At 43.0% G+C, this 20,020-nt stretch overlaps 1 protein-coding gene across 2 annotated transcripts in view; it reads right to left on the minus strand.

The window, feature by feature from the left end:
- Positions 1-17,101, minus strand: part of LOC140496479 (plasmanylethanolamine desaturase 1) — a 144,796-nt gene extending 127,695 nt beyond the window's left edge. The window contains exon 1 of one of the 2 annotated variants that reach the window (XM_072596255.1): positions 16,580-17,098. In XM_072596255.1, coding sequence (XP_072452356.1) covers positions 16,580-16,754 — 175 coding nt within the window. In that variant the 5' untranslated portion in view covers positions 16,755-17,098. Of the gene's footprint in view, positions 1-16,579 lie in introns of both variants that reach the window. The other variant, XM_072596254.1, reaches the window with a different exon arrangement.
- Positions 17,102-20,020: the final 2,919 nt, after the last annotated feature.

The following is a 20,020-nucleotide window of genomic DNA, read 5'->3' on the forward strand; positions in this document are numbered from 1 at the left end:
GATCAGGTGTGGGAATGGTGATGTGAAATTATCCCACGCTAGGTTTGGCAGCAGGGAGCATACTCATCAACATATGCAACCCAGTGTGAAATGCAATGCTGATTGGTTGCATACTCTGCAAGGGGGCCATGCGAGTTTTTGGTTAAGGTGACATGTAGTTAGCCTGCATTTCTTAAAGGCACCCTGTCCTTCTTCAAGGAAAACGGGTACAGCAGCTGCTAGAACTGTAATAGGAAGGGTTTGATGGAAGGCGGAAGTTTGTTTATGGAGTTGCTAAACCAGGAAAGGGCTCCCACGTTCTAGAATGGGAGCTTTAGAAATGGAGCTCAAAAGGTGAAGAAAGGTCATGTTTCACTGGAAGGCCTGGAGTCCACCAAGGCATTTCCTGAGAAGGATACCGAAGCACATGGCCATGAAGTTCAACACCTGAACCTGACAACTTAGCTGCAACATTGGAAAAAATTGACTGATTTCAAGAGTGGTCCATGTCAATAAATGATCCTTTAAATTACATCGACCCTGCAGAACACTAGGCTTTCACTGTGCCTCAAACAACCATAGCTCCATCACTTACCCATCTGCATCTGGACTAGTCCTCAGAGGTTCCATCTTACCTCTACATCCTTAACAATGATGTTAGCCTTGTTAGTATCTCATCTAATCCCAACATACCAAATACTACATTAGCTGAATACATTGCAAAACTGTGAGGTTCTGCATGACTCAGTGTTAGGTCCCTTACTGTACTTGGTATATCTTGAGGAGTAAAATTCAGGGTGCATGATTACAAAGTACAGACAGCATCTAAAAATTGGTCATGTGGTGGAAATTAGGAAGGTGGGCACTACAGGGAGATTTCATTGGACATGTCAGATCATGAAAAAGTGGTAAATAGAATTCTATCTACAGCGGTTTGAGATAATGTATTTAGGCAGAGTTTACAAGGCAAAGGAATTCACAAAATATTGTTAAATGTGGAGTAATAGTGGGTTCTGCACGTCCACAGATCCTGAATGGAAGAAGGACAGGTCCAGCAATATAAGAGCTGGGAGATTGTACTACACAATACAAAATACTACTTAGGCCTGGGCTGGAGTAATACATTCAACTCTGGTAACTAGAATTCAAAAAGGATCTGTTCACACTAGAGAGGTTAATAAATGAAATTGTCAAGAAGTTCCAGAACCAGAGAATGTTGGATATAAGCAGTCTGAAGTTGCTTGCTTTAGAAAAGAGACTGACTGAAAGTCTACATAAGATGTAAAAAAAATTATCAGGAGTCTCAATAGAGTGGATAGGAAAGACCTATTGCCTTAACAAAGAGGTAAATAACCAAAGCGGATAGACTTTTAGATCACAATTGATAGAATGATTCGAGGACAGCTGAGGAGAATCTTTTTCAATGAGAATAGTTGGACGTTGAAAGTCAGTGAATATAGAGGCAGAAACCCTCACTCCACTGGATATGTACTTAGAAGACAATAACATGCAAGATGACAGATCAAGAGCTAGAAAGCCAGATTAGACTGGATAAGGTCTTTTACCGGGCAGCATCAGACATTTTTTATGTTTCCAAGCACCATCACTGACCTGACACTAGTAACCATTGCAATGCATGTACCATAGTTTAAATTCAGGATCAACTTGCAATACATCACCAGGCGTGAGTAGGTTGTTGCAGATGGAAACAGCAGTCCATGTGCCAACTCACCAGACATCAAGAATAACTCCACTGGCCTCCAGCTTCTATAATCCTTCAAGGGAAAGTGCTTGGAAGATTTATTAAAGAGGCTATAGAAGGGTGCTTAGATAAGTTCAAGGTAATCTGACAGAGTCAACATGGTTTGGTGAAAGAGAAATCATGTTTGTACAATCCACTGGAGTTCTTTGAGGAAGTAACACATGCTCAGCAGAAAGTGGAGCTGGTGGATGAGCTGTACTTAGATTTCTAAAAGGCATTTGATAAGGTGTCACATCAAAGATTATTGCAAAAGTTAAAAGCTTGCGGCGTAGGGATAGAAAATTGAGTGGCTGACAGATAGCAGTGAGTTGGCATAAATAGATCTTTCTTGTTGGCAAGATGTAGCAACTGATGTGCCACAGGGATCGGTGTTAGAACCTGAACCATCTCCATTCATATAGATGAGTTAAGTGAAGGAGCAGAAGGTATGCTTCACAAATTTGTAACAACACAAAAATAAGGAGGAGAATAAGGTGTGAAGAGGAGGTTGCTAAAAAAATAGGTTTAGTGAGTGTGCAAAGATGTGATAAATGGCATTACAATGTGGAAAAATATGAAATTGTCCATTTCTGAAGGAAGAATCATATTAGACAAATGGGAGTGATTAGATCTAACATGCAGAGAGATCTGGGCCTCCTCATGTGTGATTCACCAAAGATTAGAATGCAGGTAAAGCAAATAATTTACCACAAAGGGTACTGAATACAAAAATAGGGAGGTTATGCTTCAGTTATACTGAGTTTGGTGAGATTGCATCTGAGTATTCTACACAACATTGGTCAATTTATTAAAGGAAGGATCATAAGACCATTCAGTACATTTTAGCCCCATCGGTCCATCATGTCTGCACCAACAAATCTACACTTGTCCCACTTTCCAGCACTTGGTCCATAGTCTTTAATACTATGATATTTCAAGTGCTCATCCAAATATGTTTTTTTTTAAATTATGAGGTTATCTGCCTCAATTTTCATCCCAGGCAGATTCCCACCACCCTCTGGGTGAAAAATATTTTCCACAAATCCCCTCCAAACCTCTTGCCTTCCACCTTTAAATCACAGTCCCAGTTATCATCCTTTCAACTGAGGGGAAACTGCAACTTTCTATCCACCATGTCCATGCCCCTCATAATCTTCAATCAGATCCCCTCTCAGCCTTCTCTGTTCTAAAGAAAAAGACCTGAGCTTATCCAACCTCCCTTCAAATAAAATGCTTCATCCCAGACAACATCCTGATGAATCATCTCGACACCCCTCCGGTGTAATCACATCCTTCTGAGAGTGTGGTGGCCAGAACTGCACACAGAACCCTAGCTGTGGCCTTACCAAAGTCCTATACAGTTCCAACATTACATTCCTCTGCACATCTATGGCAGGGGTCCCATATGCCTTCTTAACTCCCCTATTAACATGTCAGGTTCAGGAATCTGTTAACTAGCACCCCAAGATCTCTCTGTTGCTCTGAGCTTCCTAGTGTCCTGTTCATGAAGTACTCTCTTGTCTTGTTACTTCTTCTAAAATCCATCACCTCACATATATCAGAGTTAAGTTCCATCTTCCAATGATCAGCCCATTTGAGTAATCCATCTATATCCTCCTGGAACTTAAAGACCTTCTTCCTCATTTGCAGATGTCATGGCTGGGTGCTTGACAATGTATTTGTCATCTTTCCCACACTCTCATCTACATCATTTATGTGTATCACAAACAATAAAGGACCCAGCGCTGATCTGTATAGTATGTCACTGGACATCAGCCTCCAGTCATGCAAACAACATTATACCATTCTTTGTCTCCTATCAATAAGCAAATTTTGGATCCTACATTCCAAATTAACCTGCATCCCATGTGCTTTCCATCATTGTCGCTGTCAAAATCACCCACTAACAAGTACGATTGTCAACCTAAGAAATGTCCTGTCACTAGTCATGTGTTCTGTGGGCCCTCGCGTGGCTGAACTGCCCAATCCTAGAGCTGCATCTCACACATTTGGTCATACCATACCACATGCTTTTATCTTCTTTATCAGCCTCCCATGTGGGATGTCATCTAAGATTTTGCTGAAATTCATACAAACTGCATCAACTGTACTACCCTCATCCACACACCTGGTCACCTCCTTGAAAAATGCAATCAAATTTGTTAGCATGACCACCCCCTGACAAAGCCATGCTGACTATCCCCAATCAAATGTTGCCTCTCCAAATGGAGATAGTTCTCTCCTTCAGAATTTTCTCCAATAGTTTGCCTAACACCGGATGTAAGATTCACTGGTTTGTAATTCCCTGGCTTATCTTTACCACTCTTCTTGAAAAGTGAAACAGTTGTAGGAGCTGGCACAGTCCAGTCACCTGCCTCTTGGTGAAACACAGGCATCTCTCACACTGCTCCTGGCTGAGGTCGAGGTAGGAGAGGAGTCTCCAAAAACCCTTGATGGGCAGGGTCTTCCACTGAGTGTCCTCATCCTCCACTTCTTCATCTTTTCCTCTCTGTTGCTTATGGTCCACTTCCAATCTTAACTGCTCATTTATCAATGTACATTCTCAGCCACTTGGGAATCCTCAAAGCTTTTCTGAATTTCTCTAATAACATTCAACACAGCCCTTCCACTTCCTCTACAGCAGAAGAAAGTAAGAAGCACCTCATCTGAAAGTTCCATGATGGTCTATTTAAAGACCAACAGTTGGAGGTGGGTCCCTAATGCAGTTGATCACATTCTCAAATGGAAGTGATTATGAGAGGGCATTAACTAGATCTGCAAAATCTAAAATGGCAGTTTGTGCACTAAACCAATGTTGGCAGTTCTCTGGTGTTGTGGTCTACTCACCGGGCATGTCCCAGCGCACACATGGTACACCCATTCATGCCCACAGTCTGAGTATGCTACATTTTTCCATAGCGCCAACACTAGGGGAATTTTAGCCCACATGTCTGAGAGTTCTTCAGTCTGATTTAGGAGGTACACAATTGCTTGCCCTCTTCACAAAGATCCCAAAGCCCCCACTGGGGCTCTCCAAATACTGCAAACCACCATGCAGATGCCCAGAGAATGCCTGGGAGCAAGTAGACACTTTTCATTCATGACTGACCATAAAATCCAGGCACAAAGGTTTCAGATTATGAGGTCACAGAATAATTTAGGTAATAATTTATTAACATCATAAAAAAAAAACTGAAGAAGCTCACTGGCTGTGGCCTAATCACCATCTACCTCCCCAGATTATTATGGAAAGTGATTACAACAGATATCCCTTAAATGCAGCTAGTATTGACAAAGTACCACAACATTCAAGAGTTTCATTATCAGGTAGCTTTGAGGAAAAGATTTCAGAGTGCAGCAGCTCAATGACAAAGAAAACTTACCCTGCGTTTTAATCATGCTTTTTTTGATTTGAAAATATTTGATGCTGAAAATTGGCCAATTTCCTATATTAACATCCTTCACTCACTAGCAGCAAAGCTTGGCCTATGATAATATACAAAGAACTGCGGTGCTAAGGATCTGAAACAAAAACAGAAATTGCTGCAGAAACTCAGTAGGGCTGGCAGCACCTGTGGAGAGAACGTAGAGTTAACATTTCGAGTCCTCTAATCCTTCTTTAGAACTTCTGCCAGTCTTGCTGAGATTCTCCAGCGATTTCTGTTTAGGCGTATAATAATTTTGAAAAATAAGTCATTTCACAAGAGTCGCTTAATGAAGAAATAGTTATAGACTCCTAAAGATGGAATCTAATACCCTTATTAGATTATCCAACAGAATCGGGTGTGGGGACTGCTTTTTATCAAAATTAGCTGCGCAACTAATTGTAGATCTCTTCTATCAACTCCTCCAAAATGTTGTTAGATTCACTGAGGCCCCACACTTGGCAATTTTTCCCTGAACATCTCTACTTTGCTACCTCTGTCAACTCCTTTAAAATGTTTAAAACTCAACTCTTTGATCAAACTTCTGATCATCCCTTCTAATCTTTCCTCTTTTGGTTGGGTGTCTTTTATTCTACCCCCACCCTGCCATTTCGCCAACAGCTACAGCTCCTCATGATATTTTTTTCTACCATCTTACCTGCAAGCTGTTGCTACCTCAAAACATTCATCAAGCTACATCATGAAGGCAAACAAAGGCATCTGAAAAGGTACTTGAAAGCCGAATGCAGACCCATATGTAATCCTTAAAGACTGATTGATGCAGTGTGCTCTATGCAGCAGCGTTATACTCAATATGCTCAGTTTTGCAATAAACAAATCTTACCTGTAAATGATTTTAAGACTTCAGAGAGTTGTTAATCTGTCCACCCTATGACTAACTAATTGTTATGGGAGGTCAAAGCTCAACAGATTTGAATTATGGGACCATGCAGTAATCGCAAAACATTGACTTAAGTCTCATGTCAGGTTTTACACCCAATAAGTAAAGAATGTTAATATGGGGAAGGACAATTTGCACATCAGATATTTTCAAGTTAATAAAGGCATGGTTATTCACATTTAAAACTTGACCTCACTTAATTTACTCCAGGACGTTTTGAAATCTGGCTGTCACCAGTTTATAATTTCACTTCAGTAGAGACATGGATGAGATCAAATATTCTTTTCTGTAAATAGAACGGTATGACTTTTTTTTAAACAATGCACAAAGCAAAAAATTAGCTTCACAACAATACTCAATATCATCAGCTAACTTTAAAATCTTGCCATTAAATCACAATCTAAGCCAATGAAGGTATAAAATTTCCAGAGTCATTTACTACGGTTCAGTTGGTAACACGATCGCCTCTGCGTCGAAGGGATCCAAGCTCAAGTTCCATCGCTAGGGCTTCAACATAAAAATCAAGACTGACACTGCAGTGCATTACTGAAGGAGTGTCAGACTGTTGGACAGACTGTTTTCAGCGGAGATATTAAACAGAGGACCTGATCTGCCTGCTTGAGTCATGTAAAACATACTATGACAATATTTCAAAAAATACCTTAAGAGTTATCCCTGGTGGATGGGCCAATATTTTCTCTCAAAACACATCACAAAAGCACAGATAGTCTGTTTTCTATCACATGGTTGTTTGCTCTGTAATAATTGTTCACCATTTTCCCGGAATATCACAGCAACGACACCTTTATTTCTTTAAATGTAGTTTGAATAGGCGCTGCTTTCTCTTCTGTTTTTCTGCTGCGAGTGACAGCTTTCACTATAAAACATTGCAGAAAGGGTTTTATGGATTTCTGAGGAGGAAAACTTAGCAAACATTTGAGGCCAGAATTTCAAAATGGGGTCAGGAACTTGGCATCCAGATGTATTCCTAGGTACCAGAGCTGCATTGTGCTCACAATGTTATGTTTAGTGCAAGCAAGCCAAATTGGCCAAGTGGTAAGCCCAGCGTCCAATTAGAGGCATTGGGAGTCCAGAAGGGAAGATGTCTTCCTGGTTCCAGCAGCATGGGCAGGTGGCAGCCATTTTAACTTTGATGGGAAACATAATGGAACTCACCCATGGACCTAAGGGTGGGAACAGCACTTGTTGAAACCGCAGGATAAATTTAAAAACTAACGCAAAGCAAATTACCAGGACTCCACGGTAGATTCAACAATTATGCCACAAGACTGTTTGGGTTCACCAGAAAAAGATTTTAGAAATTCAATCTCAAACTGATTGGCCCTTAAAGGAACTAGTAATTAGCAATGACCATGTTTCACATTTTTTGCCCTTTGCCCCAACCCACTGTCACTCCTTTCAAAGTTTGAAACTGTCCCACAGGTGTCAGGATCCTGAGGCAGCTTCACAACTTTTAATTCCCACAAACTTCAGACCCCAGCCCCAAAGGTGCTTTGGAGATCAGGCTCACACAGGTCTCCAGTTTTGGAGAGGCGGAGGTGGAGGGGAGAGTTGTCATGCTTTGCAGGGGCAGATGTTAGTTGGGACATGATGTCAGGTTCACCAGGTATTGGTTATTGGTTTGGGTTGATGTGTTGTTGGGTCATGGTGGGAGGGAAATTGTCAGAGCCATCATTGCAAGGTGTTGGGTTTGGAGAGCAAATGCTGTTCACGGGTCGGGAGGGGCAGTGATGGTCAGTGTAGTTTAATAGTCTTCTGCAGGTGTTAAAAGTGGTTTTTTATCATCTAATTTTTCCTGGGTAGCTATTAAACTTAAGTGAGTTGGAACCCTTCATACTCTGGAATTAGGGGATGACTTTAGAAAGTTCCAGATTCAAGGGAATGTCCTTCAGTGTTATCAACTTCGCCAGATAATTCCCAGAGAGTTAGTTGCCTCAGGATTTCTGCACATTTCCAACACATAACTCCAGTCCACATTGCTGCAGTGACTATTCAGAATGTCTGAGCCAGTATTGTTTCGTTTATATGTCACCTTGACTCCATTTGTAGCACTTGGCGAGGTCAGAAGATTATGGGTTAAGTGCTGAAATTAAGATAACCCACACTATTCTTAAAATCACAGAGTCTTTCCAGCGTGGAAGCAGTCCATTTGACCCATTGTGTCCAATCACATCAACCTACCCAAAACCACCCTCTTACTTTACTCCTGTAACTCTGCATTTTCCATGGCCAATCCACCTAACCTGCACATCTCTGGACTGACACAGGAAACTGGGGCAACGAGAAGAAACCCGCGGAGGCACAAAGAGAATATACAAACTGCACACAGACAGTTGCCAGAGGGTGAAATCGAACCTGGGTCCCTGGCAATGTGGGGCAGCATTGCTAACCACTGAGCCCAGGAGAGGGAAACATTTGTATTGACCTATCTGTTTGTTATCAAAGTTTAGCTCCATTCCCCAGTTCATGTTCAAGAACAATATAAAGATAATAAGAAGTGCTAAGGGAATGCTGCACTGTCGGGGGTGCTTGAATTAAACCATTCAATCAGAGCCCCATCTGGCCTCTCAGAAGAATGTAGATGGTACCACAATCTCAAAGAGGATTTGGGGAACTGTCAGCTTTATCCTGGCTAATATTTTTCCTTCAAACTATGTCACCAAAACTTCACTACCTGGTCATTATCACATTGCTATTGTGGACATTTGTAGTTCATTAATGACTGTTGGCTTTTCCTTCTTACAAGAGTGACTACAGTACAAAAGTATTCCTCAGGCTGCTAACTCTGGAGCAGGTTTTAAAGCTGTGAAACATTATATTACTTCATTTCTCATTTATTGCAATACAATTCTCTGATTAAACTGCATCTACCAGCTGCCTGCCCATTTCATTGGCTGATGTCCTCAAGTCTGGTACTATCTTCCCTGAGTTTGACACAATTTGCAAGCTTTAAAATTATGCCCTGTTTATCCATGTCTTAGAGATCGATAGGTATGAAGAACAGTCGAGGTCTAATATCTCGCTGAGCCGGTTTTATACTCAAGCTGCCATTGTCCTATTAATCCTATAGATTTCAGTCTTGGTAACAAGTCTATTATGCAGCATTTTTTTTTAAAATCCATATGACTTAGTCAAACAATTCAATCAGGTTAATCAAATGCAATTTATTTTAAGAAATATAAGCTCCTAGAAGAGACTGCCAAATTTATATTACAGTCTGATAAAAGGACCAGAAAGCCTTTTGTTTAACATAGATAAAATTTGAGACCCCAGGTATTTACCAAGAGAACAAAGTCTACACAACCAGTCGCCAAAGGGTGGATTTGAACCTGGACACTTTGAGGCAGCAGTGCTAACCACAGAGCTACTTGGGAGAGAGAGACATTTGTATTCATTTGCCTGCATGGTTTTAAAGAAGCAGAATAACCTTGACTCCAGAACTTTAGAACAGTAAAGCAATGTATGTACAATTTGTGCTCAAACATCCAGAATTATTATGAGGTAACTTTGGGTGACAAACTGTTAGCAAGCACACCCAGAGCTCATCACATGGCAAATGGCAGTGAAAGCAAATCCCACAGATTTGTCAGCAATCCCCCAATGTTAGTCACACTGTAACTCTCACCTTGTCCAAGAAATGCAAGCTTGCGATGTTCTTTTAATTACTCTTTGAAAAGAACAATTAGATTCCACTCTGAACTGATGGAGAGAGAGTTTCCTTTTTAGAAATGGGAGAGATCAGCTGGGCAGCGAGTTCATAGTGAGCTTTCTTCCAACTCAACTTTTAATAGCAGGCTTCACTTCAACTCAACCAGGTAAAACAAGTAGGGGCAGCTAGGTCTCCAACCAGCCACTGCTCAAAACAACATCACCAGGAGTCTACAGCATACAAGCAATATCACCAGTTCGTTTTGATCTCTAGGAAGTCTTTTAAAGAAACTGCTTCAGATATTTTCACAAAACACTAAATAAATATTTTCCATGATCCTTCAAACCACAAGTCCTCGAAATGATGTTAAACATTTAGCATCTTTGGAACAGGTAGCGTGGGAGTGCAAAACCTCAAATTTATAGTGTAAACTTGGCAAGACTGCGCGAGATCTTAATACATTTCTGTAAATAGCCAAGACACCGTTTTGGATATGACCCTGAGACATCTTTGGGGGAGCACAGCTGCCCTTTGGAATTGGTGAAACTAATCATGAATGTACACACACAGTCCATTAACTCAATAACTGTTAAGCTCATTGGGAATGGTAACTGACCTGTCAAATAAAGCTGTCAAAATTGAGAGGACCTGAGAGAACCTGAGAGAAGTATTAAGAGAAATTGTCAAAAATGGCAAAAAGATGTGTCAAACACAAATGTCAACAAGAGCTGCCATGCATTTAAACGCCCTGCCCTTTAAATCTTGGACAGAAATTTTCAGGAATTAAACAAATCATTGGTGTCCTATTTTCCTCTCACTGTCAATATAAGACTGGGGGTTTGCATTCTTGAAAGAGTGTTGCATGACTGATTTCACAACCAATGATCATCACCAAAGAATGTCATCCATTTCATCATTTGATTAGCTGCTACAAGTGGTTACAGACACTTTGAAATCAAACTATTAATTCCAATGCTTATTATAAGAGTCTGTGCACTTAAAGAAATGTTTCTTTTTATAAGGCATTATGTAGCTGAAGGAATGCAAACATAATCGTAGGGTTTGATGACTGAGTGAGGTTTTTGCAATAGACTCTTAGAACTTTACTTCATCCCATCTCAGCTTGGGTCCTTAGCTCAGTCTACAGTAGATATTAGGTATAAGGACAAAGGTGGATGGTAGGACATAAGTAAACAAACAGTAACCCTTAGTTCTAGATTCTTCCACATGTGGAAAAATCATTTCTACAATAACTGTTGAGATCTTCTTATATGTTTCAATCAAGTCACCATTTGCTCTTCCAAACTTAAGATGCAAGCCTAGTTTGTCCAACTTTTCACTCAGGTATTAATCTAGTAAACCTTCTCTGAACTTCTTCCATTCTTCCTTAAATAAAGAGACCATTTGGGCGGCACGGTGGCAGAGTGGTTAGCACTGCTGCCTCATAGCGCCAGAGACCCGGGTTCAATTCCTGCCTCAGGCGACTAACTGTGTGGAGTTTGCACGTTCTCCCCGTGTCTGCGTGGGTTTCCACCGGGTGCTCCGGTTTCCTCCCACAGTCCAAAGATGTGCAGGTCAGGTGAATTGGCCATGCTAAATTGCCCATAGTGTTAGGTAAGGGGTAGGGGTCGGTGTGGACTTGTTGGGCCGAAGGGCCTGTTTCCACACTGTAATCTAATCTAATCTAATCTAATTACTGTAAGTAATACTCCATATGTGGTCCCACTATTGCCCTGCATTAATTGCTGATTTTGTATTCGATTTTCTTTATGATCCCTCCCAAAACTGTCACTGATATCATTGTGTCTGAAAGATAGGTGAGACATTAAGCAGTAATTATGCAGTGTGATCTCCCAGAACTGGTTATGATCAACTTCAGGGTTTCCTCTGAATCGACTCATGTTGTCTTTCGCTATTTGTTTCTTTATCTTTCCTAAGCAATTACATGGTTAGTGATGAAAGTAATACAGTGGATCCTGATGCCTATTTGCATCATGTCTGCCTGGAACAGGACTATCCAGTCCTTTGCAGTCTGTTTGTTTTTCAAACATTTATATACGTCAGGAGGAGCAATTCCATTCCAGAACATCCCAGAAGACCTTCTACTTCAGGGACCACAATTTCCCCTCCCACGTGATCAACAATGCCCTCTAATGCATCTCCTCCACTTCCTGCACCTCCACCTTTGAACCTCTCCCCCACCAAACGCAACAAGGTAGAACCCCCACCTCAGTTCTCACCTTTCACCCCAACAATCTCTGGATAAAGCACATCATCCTCTGCCATTTCCACCACCTACAATCAGACCCTATCACCACAGATATATTTCCCTCCCCACCCCATCAGCATTCTGAAGAGTCCATTCCCTCCATGACTCCCTTGTTAGGTTCACGTCCCCCATCAACTCATCGTCCATTCCCAGCAGTTTCTCTTACCATTGCAAGACATGTAAAACCTGCACCCACACCTCCCCCTCACCGCCAACCAAGGCCCCAAAGAATCCTTCTACATCCAGCAAAGATTTTCCTGCACATCCATACACCTCATCTACTGTGTCCATTGCTCTTGATGTGGTCTCCTCTACACTGGGGAGACAGGACACTAACTTGCAGAACATTTCAGGGTACATCTCCGGGACACACACACCAAACAACCCCACCACCAGTGGCCGACCACTTCAACTCTCCCTCTCACTCCACCAAGGACATGCAAGTCCTGGGCCTTCTCCACTGCCAAATCCTAGCCACCTGACACCTGGAGGAAGAACGCCTCATCTTCCATCTTGGAACGCTCCAACTACACAGCATCAATGTCGATTTCCCCAGTTTCCTCATCTCCCCTCCTCCCACATCATCCCGGATCCAACCCTCCAACTCGGCACCACCCTCTTGAACTGTCCCACTTGTCCACCTTCCTTCCCCCCCATCCGGTCCGACCTACTACCATCACCCCCCCCCACCTGCATCCACCTATCGTCTTTCCAGCTACCCACCCCCCAACCCCACTCCCCCCTCCTATTTATTTCTCAGCCCCCTTCCCCCACCCTCCTCTTCTTCCCTCCACCCCCCCCCCCCAAACAACACATTCCTCACGAAAGGCTTATGCTCCTCAGATGCTGCCTGACCTGCTGCACTTTTCCAGCACCACATTTTTCAACTGATCTTCAGAATCAGTACCAGAAACCTGGGTTCAATTCCCACCACAGGCAACTGTCTGTGTGGAGTTTGCACATTCTCCCCATGTCTGCGTGGGTTTCCTCTGGGTGCTCCGGCTTCCTCCCACAGTCCAAAAGTGTGCAGGTTAGGTGAATTGGCCATGCTAAATTGCCTGTAGTGTTAGGTGAAGGGGTAAATGTGGGGGAATGCTTATGGGTGGGTTGCTCTTCGAAGGGTCGGTGTGGACTTGTTGGGCCGAAGGGCCTGTTTCCATACTGTAAGTAATCTAATCTAATCTAATCTGCAGTCCTCACTTTCTCCTATTCATATGTGTCACTTGAACATGAGGGCAATTCAAGTGGTTTTCCTTATAGTAATGCCAACTGAGTGAACAGTTCACACAACAGTACTGAGGGGGAGACAGGCTTTACAGAGGTATGTATCGGTTCCTGATCACCAGAAACCCAATATTTATTTGACTAAATGAATCGTCATTGGCGTCCCAGATCCCACCCTTGTCCAACATGTGCCCTTTCTAGCAGAGGCTTTGAAATTATAATCAGGGACTAGAACCATGGAAGATTTTCCATTCCCAAGCCCAAAAGGTGCTGAGGCCAAATATTGTGCCTAACCATCACCCCAACTGAGATAATCTAATTCAATACAGATCAGAAATTAAATGAGGTACTTGCAGTTTCACTTCCACAGTAAGCAGTGAATTAACTTAACGGCAACATTGGGTGTAAGCCTGTAATTAGTGACATCTTCAACTATATTTAAAATAGCAGATCTCTAATCTTAGTTAAAGGGCAAAACAATTCTCATGCTTGATGAAGAATTCTAATTTAATCATTACTAGTAGTATTTGTCCTGCTCTATATTTAGTCTATGTATTTAAATAAAATTGTCAGTTTTAATTTTAAGCTCTTTAATTAAAGTTTGCAGCATTTAGAGTTTTAATTTACAGTCAAAAGTCAGAACCTAATAATTTTGTATGGCGACTGAGAAACTGTCAATCATAGACGCTTGATAAACCAGAGATCCTTCAGCATAGCATCATTTGGGACTAAACAAATCCAATTCAACAAAGATATAGCTTAGCTACAATAGTAAAAGATTCAAACAGAAGACAACTGCAGGATTGCACAGCAACGTGTCCCAAGATGATGTGTTTTCCAAATAATATTATTGTTTATAGGATTCCTCTGTGGAATCTTGTACCTGTAAGCGCTCCTTTTTTTTTAAGTGGATGTGCCCTTCAAGAACAGAAGTCGCATCAACTTCCCACCACTGGTATCAATTCCTATTGTTACTAAAAATAGAATCAGAGGGTAATTCAAGTGGTTTCCCTTACAGTAATGCCAACTGAGTGAATCCACTTCACACAGTTGTACTGAGGGGGGACAGGCTAGACAGAGGTATGTAAAAACAATGACTGCAGATGCTGGAAACCAGATTCTGGATCAGTGATGCTGGAAGAGCACAGCAGTTCAGGCAGCATCCGAGGAGCAGTAAAATCGACATTTCAGGCAAAAGCCCGAAACATCGATTTTACCGCTCCTCGGATGCTGCCTGAACTGCTGTGCTCTTCCAGCACCACTAATTCTAGACAGAGGTATGTATCCATTCAAGATCACCAGAAATCCAATATATACTATCCTTGCTCAGCATCACTGGATGAGTCAATTCATTCCTCTTTGTATTCACTAGTTGACAGCAATGTTAATGACATTATGTCATTTGTTTTTAGTAGATGGATGCACAATCTTTAAATATCTTTAAGGCAGAGGTAGATAGATTCTTTGTTACCAAGGGGTTGAAAGGTTATTGAGAATATGCAGGGATGTCGAGTTGAGGTTAAAGTCAGATCAATTATGATCTTATTGAATGGCCAAGTGGCCTCGTCTTGTTCCTTGATGATATGTTCATAGATTATTTTTAGTCCCTGCCAGAATTCCAATTCTCTCACTACTGATTCCATCTCTCTCACAGCAACATCTGGGCCTCAACCAGACTGTATACAACCTCAGTCTCATATCTGTCCCCACAATATATTTTCAATCTCATGTCCATACTGTCACTAAACTGTCTTTTCCACCTCAACAATATCACTCATCGCTGCCCGTACTTCAACTCTTCTGTTGCTCAAACCCACATCCATGCTTTATTACCTTCAGATTCAACTATTCCATCACTCCCCTAGTTGGCCTCACACATTCTACTCACCATAATTGTGCTGTCCCTGCCCTAACTTGCACTGAGACCAATCCATTAATTACTACTGCTCTCTACTGGTCTTCAAGTAAGCAATGCCTCAGTTTTAAAACTCATTTTTTGTTTTCAAATTTCTCCACAGTCTGACCGCTCCCTGTCTCTGTAGTCTCGTCCAGCTCTACAATCTGCCAAGATATCTGCATGCCTCTAATTTCCAGTCCTTTGAGCATCTCTTACATAAATCACTCTACCAGCAGTGGCTATGCCTTCATCTGGCTCGACCCCAAGGCTCAGGGAATTTATTCCTTAAGCCTCTCTACCTATCTTTCCTCCTTTAATATATTCCTTAAAACCTAACTGCACACAGCAAAAGGTTGTCCCAATATGTTATATGGCTCCGTATGACATTTTCTTTTAAGATCGCTTTGAGACATTTTATATTGGCTCGGCACAAAATGAATGCAAATTGGTGTTGTTGCATCAAAAAGTCACACGCCCAAACTTCCTCACTTGTGTTAATCAATTGTGTTTTAAGACTCCACTTCCTGTCAGCAACATTAAAAACCAAATTTTTTTGAAAGCTAGACTTGCATTATTAATATGGCTCCTTTTACAGCATCAGCATATCTCAGTGCTTCATGACCAAATTACTTTTTCAATTATAGTCATTCATAATGTAGGAAATGCAGCTAATGTGCACAGAGAAAATGACAATGTGATAATGATTATTGACCACCTGGTTTTGAGAAATTGGTTTTGGATAAATATTGGGCCGGACGCCAGAGAGGACTTCCCTGCACGTCTTCAGGATAGCACCTGTGGGATCTTCTTGGCCCATCTGGGAGACTGGTTCATCAGAAAGATGCCATCCTTGACACTGGGCCACTCTCTAAATAGAGCTCTGGAGTGTCTGCAAAATGGTCTGCCCGAGTTTCTGCAGTGGGACTTGGACCCACAAACATCTGATTCAAAGCCCAGGGGGTGCCACCACCCTCACACATGATGCGGTAGCACTATCTAAACTGCAAGCTCCAATAACTTAGCCACCTCGGTGTCCCAGTTTGACCACCCTGACAATGCAATGGAGCGATCAAAATCCTGAACTCAGCGGCTCCCTGTACAGTTCGGATACAGATGCTTTGAAAGCAGCAAGGGGTAGAAACATGGACCATTGCACCTTCCAGAGAAGTGGTGGAGCGTTACAGCGGGGCAAAAGAAAAGGGGGGAAACAACTTGATTAGTTCTGGTTTGCTGTTAAAGGGTCAGTGTCACGTCCTCTGGTTAAACTTCCAGAGACTACCTGTTGTCATGGCGTTTCTGCTCTGTTCTGGAGCCAGTCAGGGGAAAGCACCAAGTGGTACTTGCTGGGTAGGAGCCGAGCCGAGCCGGGCTGGGCTGGTATGGTATGGGTACTGCCTTGTCGCCAGCCCTGACTGGGGTGAGTGTGCCCAGGGGGTGGGTGAGTGGGTGTACCCGGAGTGCTCCCCTGTTTACCTGGTGAGTAAAGCTGTGCGAGCTCCTTGGCCCCGGCGTGCTGTGGTCCCCAGCGCGGTACCGTGCTGCTCCTCGCCCCGGCTCCGTGCTCGTTACCGTTCGGATCCTCCTCGGCCATGGAGCGCCGCTCAATCTCCGCCTCCGACAGCGGCAGGGCACTGGCCGGCTCCTCCATCGTGCGGAAGGCAAGGAGCACTCAAATCAGCCCGGGGAGGGACCTCCTTCCAAAGCTGCTCTCTCCCCGGCTGGGAGGGTGGGAAGGATCAGGTGAGGGCCCCGCGAGTCGGGGAAAGATGCTGAGGATCAGCCTTCCCCAGCACCAACCCCGGTCCGGAAAGGACGTGCGTGCGGTGGAAGCATGGGCGGAGTGTCTGCCCCAGTCTGAACCGCTCTCACTGTCAGCTCACTCACTGCAGCGACAAAGTTGGAGAGAGAGAGATACACACACTCAGAGGTTCTCCATTCCAACTCCAAAAAAGTTCAGCAGCACCATCCAACATAAATCTGGCAGAAACTGGAGGCTTGGTTCCATTCTGCATGAGATTTCCCTCATGATGGTACTCTGTGGGTTCAATTTGCCTTGATGTTCAGAGACAAGGGAGGCTGACGGATTTCCGACCCTCTAGCTCAGGGGATACAGAAAGTAGAGGTGTTCATGTCTCCTCTGTCTAGTCAGGGGACATTCCTACAGCGCCCACCCCCTTTGTTGGCTGCTGGAATTGGGAGAGCGGGTAGCCATGTGGATGTGGGAGAAGGTAGCACGGACAAAGTGATGCTATCGACTGCATAAATAAGATTAAGATCAGCTTTGTGCAGTTCCAGCGTGAGAGACATTTGAAGAGTTTTATGGCAAATATTCTTTCATGGGTGACGCTGGCTGGGCCGGTACCTGTTGCCTATCCCGGGTTGCTCTTGAGAAGCTGGTGGTGATCTTGAGCTGCCCTCCTGAACTGCTGATGTCCAGGAATGGTTTGTTTACAAAAAGTGACCAAGTTTTGAGCAGCCACACAGAGAGAGTATTAAATATGTCCCCGATAAACTGTGGTCTGCTGGAGTCTGCATAACTTGGAGATAAAATGAGATCTGGAATTGTACATATCAGGGGAAGCGGACCATCTGTTGTGGATGGACAGCATCAGGATGATCATCACTGATGCTAAAGAGCATTGAAGCAATGATTGTGTGCTGAGAATTTCACTAGGAACAAAATTAAAGGAGCAATAGATGAGTGTCATGTGATAGAGCTGGTGTCACCTAAGGGGAAGTGGAAGGAAGATTGGAGAATGATAATGGCATCCAGACTAGAACAAAGTCCAGGCTGTACTGGGAATTATTAGATGAAGAGGAGACAGAGGTTGAAGCAAACAATTTCAATTTTCAAACAAGCAAATCTCTAGGCTTCTTACAGCTGGAGCTGAAGGAATTGATGAAAAGAGAGAAATTAAGCAGTTAAATGACTTCCAGAAGCCATTTGATACAATGCCACACAACTGACATGTGAGGATAGTTCGAGTTCATGCAACAAAAAGACAATAACAGCATGGATACAGAATTGGCTAAGTGACAGGAAACAGAGACTAGTGATTAATAGATGCCTTTAAGGCTGGGACAATGTTTATCGTGGAGACCTCTACAGTCAGAGTTGCAACAGTTGCTTTTCTTGATCTAGGTTAATAATCTTGATGTACTAAACATATTTTTTAAATTTGCTGCTGGCATGAAACACAAATGTGGAGGTGCCAGTGTTAGACTGGGTTGGACAAAGTTAAACATCACACAACACCAGGTTATAGTCCAACAGGTTTATTTGGAAGCACTGTAGCTACCTGACAAAGGAGCAACACTCCAAAAGCTTGTACTGCCAACTAAACCTGTTGGACCATAACCTATGTGATTTTTAACCATGAAACTTAAAAGCATTGAAATATTGCACCCAGTTCAGGGGACCATGCTGTAGGAGGGAAGTGAAGACATTGGATAGAGTGCAGAAGAGGTTTGTAAAAATGAGTCCAGGGATGAGCAATATCATTTAGGAAAATGGAGCTGAGAACCTGAAACAATTCTCTTTAAAGAAGAAATTTAGAGATCTCAGATCAGGAGATCTGACCAAAATGTTCAAAAATATGAGTGATTTGGATGGGGTAAATAGGATAAAAATGTTCCCACTCATGAAAGGATTGTGAACAAGAAGGCACAGATTTAAAGTTACTAGTAAAAGAAGTAAAAGTGATATGAGGAAAATCTTTACCATGCAGCAAGTGTTTAGGGTTTGAAAAGCACTGCTTAAGAGTGTGGTGAAAATGGCTATAGGTTGTTGTGCTATAACGCGATAGCTATTTCCTCATGCTATGGAAAACCACTACAGAAAATTGCGCTAGTAGAAAATTGCTATACCCGTTCAGTAGAAAGTACACGTTATCCAAATAACATCCACAATTCATCAATCGCATTATAGCCAATTCGCACTGACGAAAGGTGTGTTATTGCAGAATGGCCTGTCTTGTTTCATAAGAGAGAATATGCATGGTCCCAGAGAGAAGTCAGAGGAATGGCACCAGATGAGTTGCATATTTGGTGAGCTGGTTCAGATGTGGCCGTGTTCTGTGTTGTATTAATTGTATGATGAGATTCATTGGAGTTTGAGACTAGCTTTACTATCATTGATGACAAAAAAAATTCTGGTTATGGAAAGTAAGGTAGATTCTTTCTTGAATCCTGATTTGGCAGCGAGGTAAAAACAATGACTTCCGTGACTACCTGGTCAGGTCCACGCTCCATCCAAGGCCCCAAAGGAGCCTTCCACATCCATCAAAGTGTTACCTGCACATCCACCAATATCATTAATTGTATCCGTTGCTCCCGATGTGGTCTCCTCTACATTGGGGAGACTGGATGCCTCCCAGCAGAGCGCTTTAGGGAACATCTCTGGGACACCCGCACTAATCAACCACACCACCCTCCCACTTGCCGAGGACATGGAGGTCCTGGGCCTCCTTCACCACCGCTCCCTCACTGCCCGATGCCTGGGGGAAGAACACCTCATCTTCCGCCTCGGAACACTTCAATCCCAGGGCATCAATGTGGACTTCAACAGTTTCCTTTTTTCCCCTTCCCCCACCTCATCCCAGTTCCAAACTTCCAGCTCAGCACTGTCCCCATGACTTGTCCTACCTGCCTATCTTCCTTTCCACCTATCCACTCCACCCTCCTCTCTGACCTATCACCTTCATCCCACTCACATCCACCCATTGTACTTTTTGCTACCTTCCCCCACCCTCCTCCTTGACCTATCGCCTCCATCCCCACTCCCATTCACCTATTGTACTCTATGCTACTTTCTCCCCACCCCCACCCTCCTCTCATTTATCTCTCCACCCTGCAGGCACTCTGCCTGTATTCCTGATGAAGAGCTTTTGCCCGAAACATCAATTTTCCTGCTCC

Source organism: Chiloscyllium punctatum, chromosome 26 (assembly GCF_047496795.1).
Source record: "Chiloscyllium punctatum isolate Juve2018m chromosome 26, sChiPun1.3, whole genome shotgun sequence".
NCBI lineage: Eukaryota > Metazoa > Chordata > Chondrichthyes > Orectolobiformes > Hemiscylliidae > Chiloscyllium > Chiloscyllium punctatum.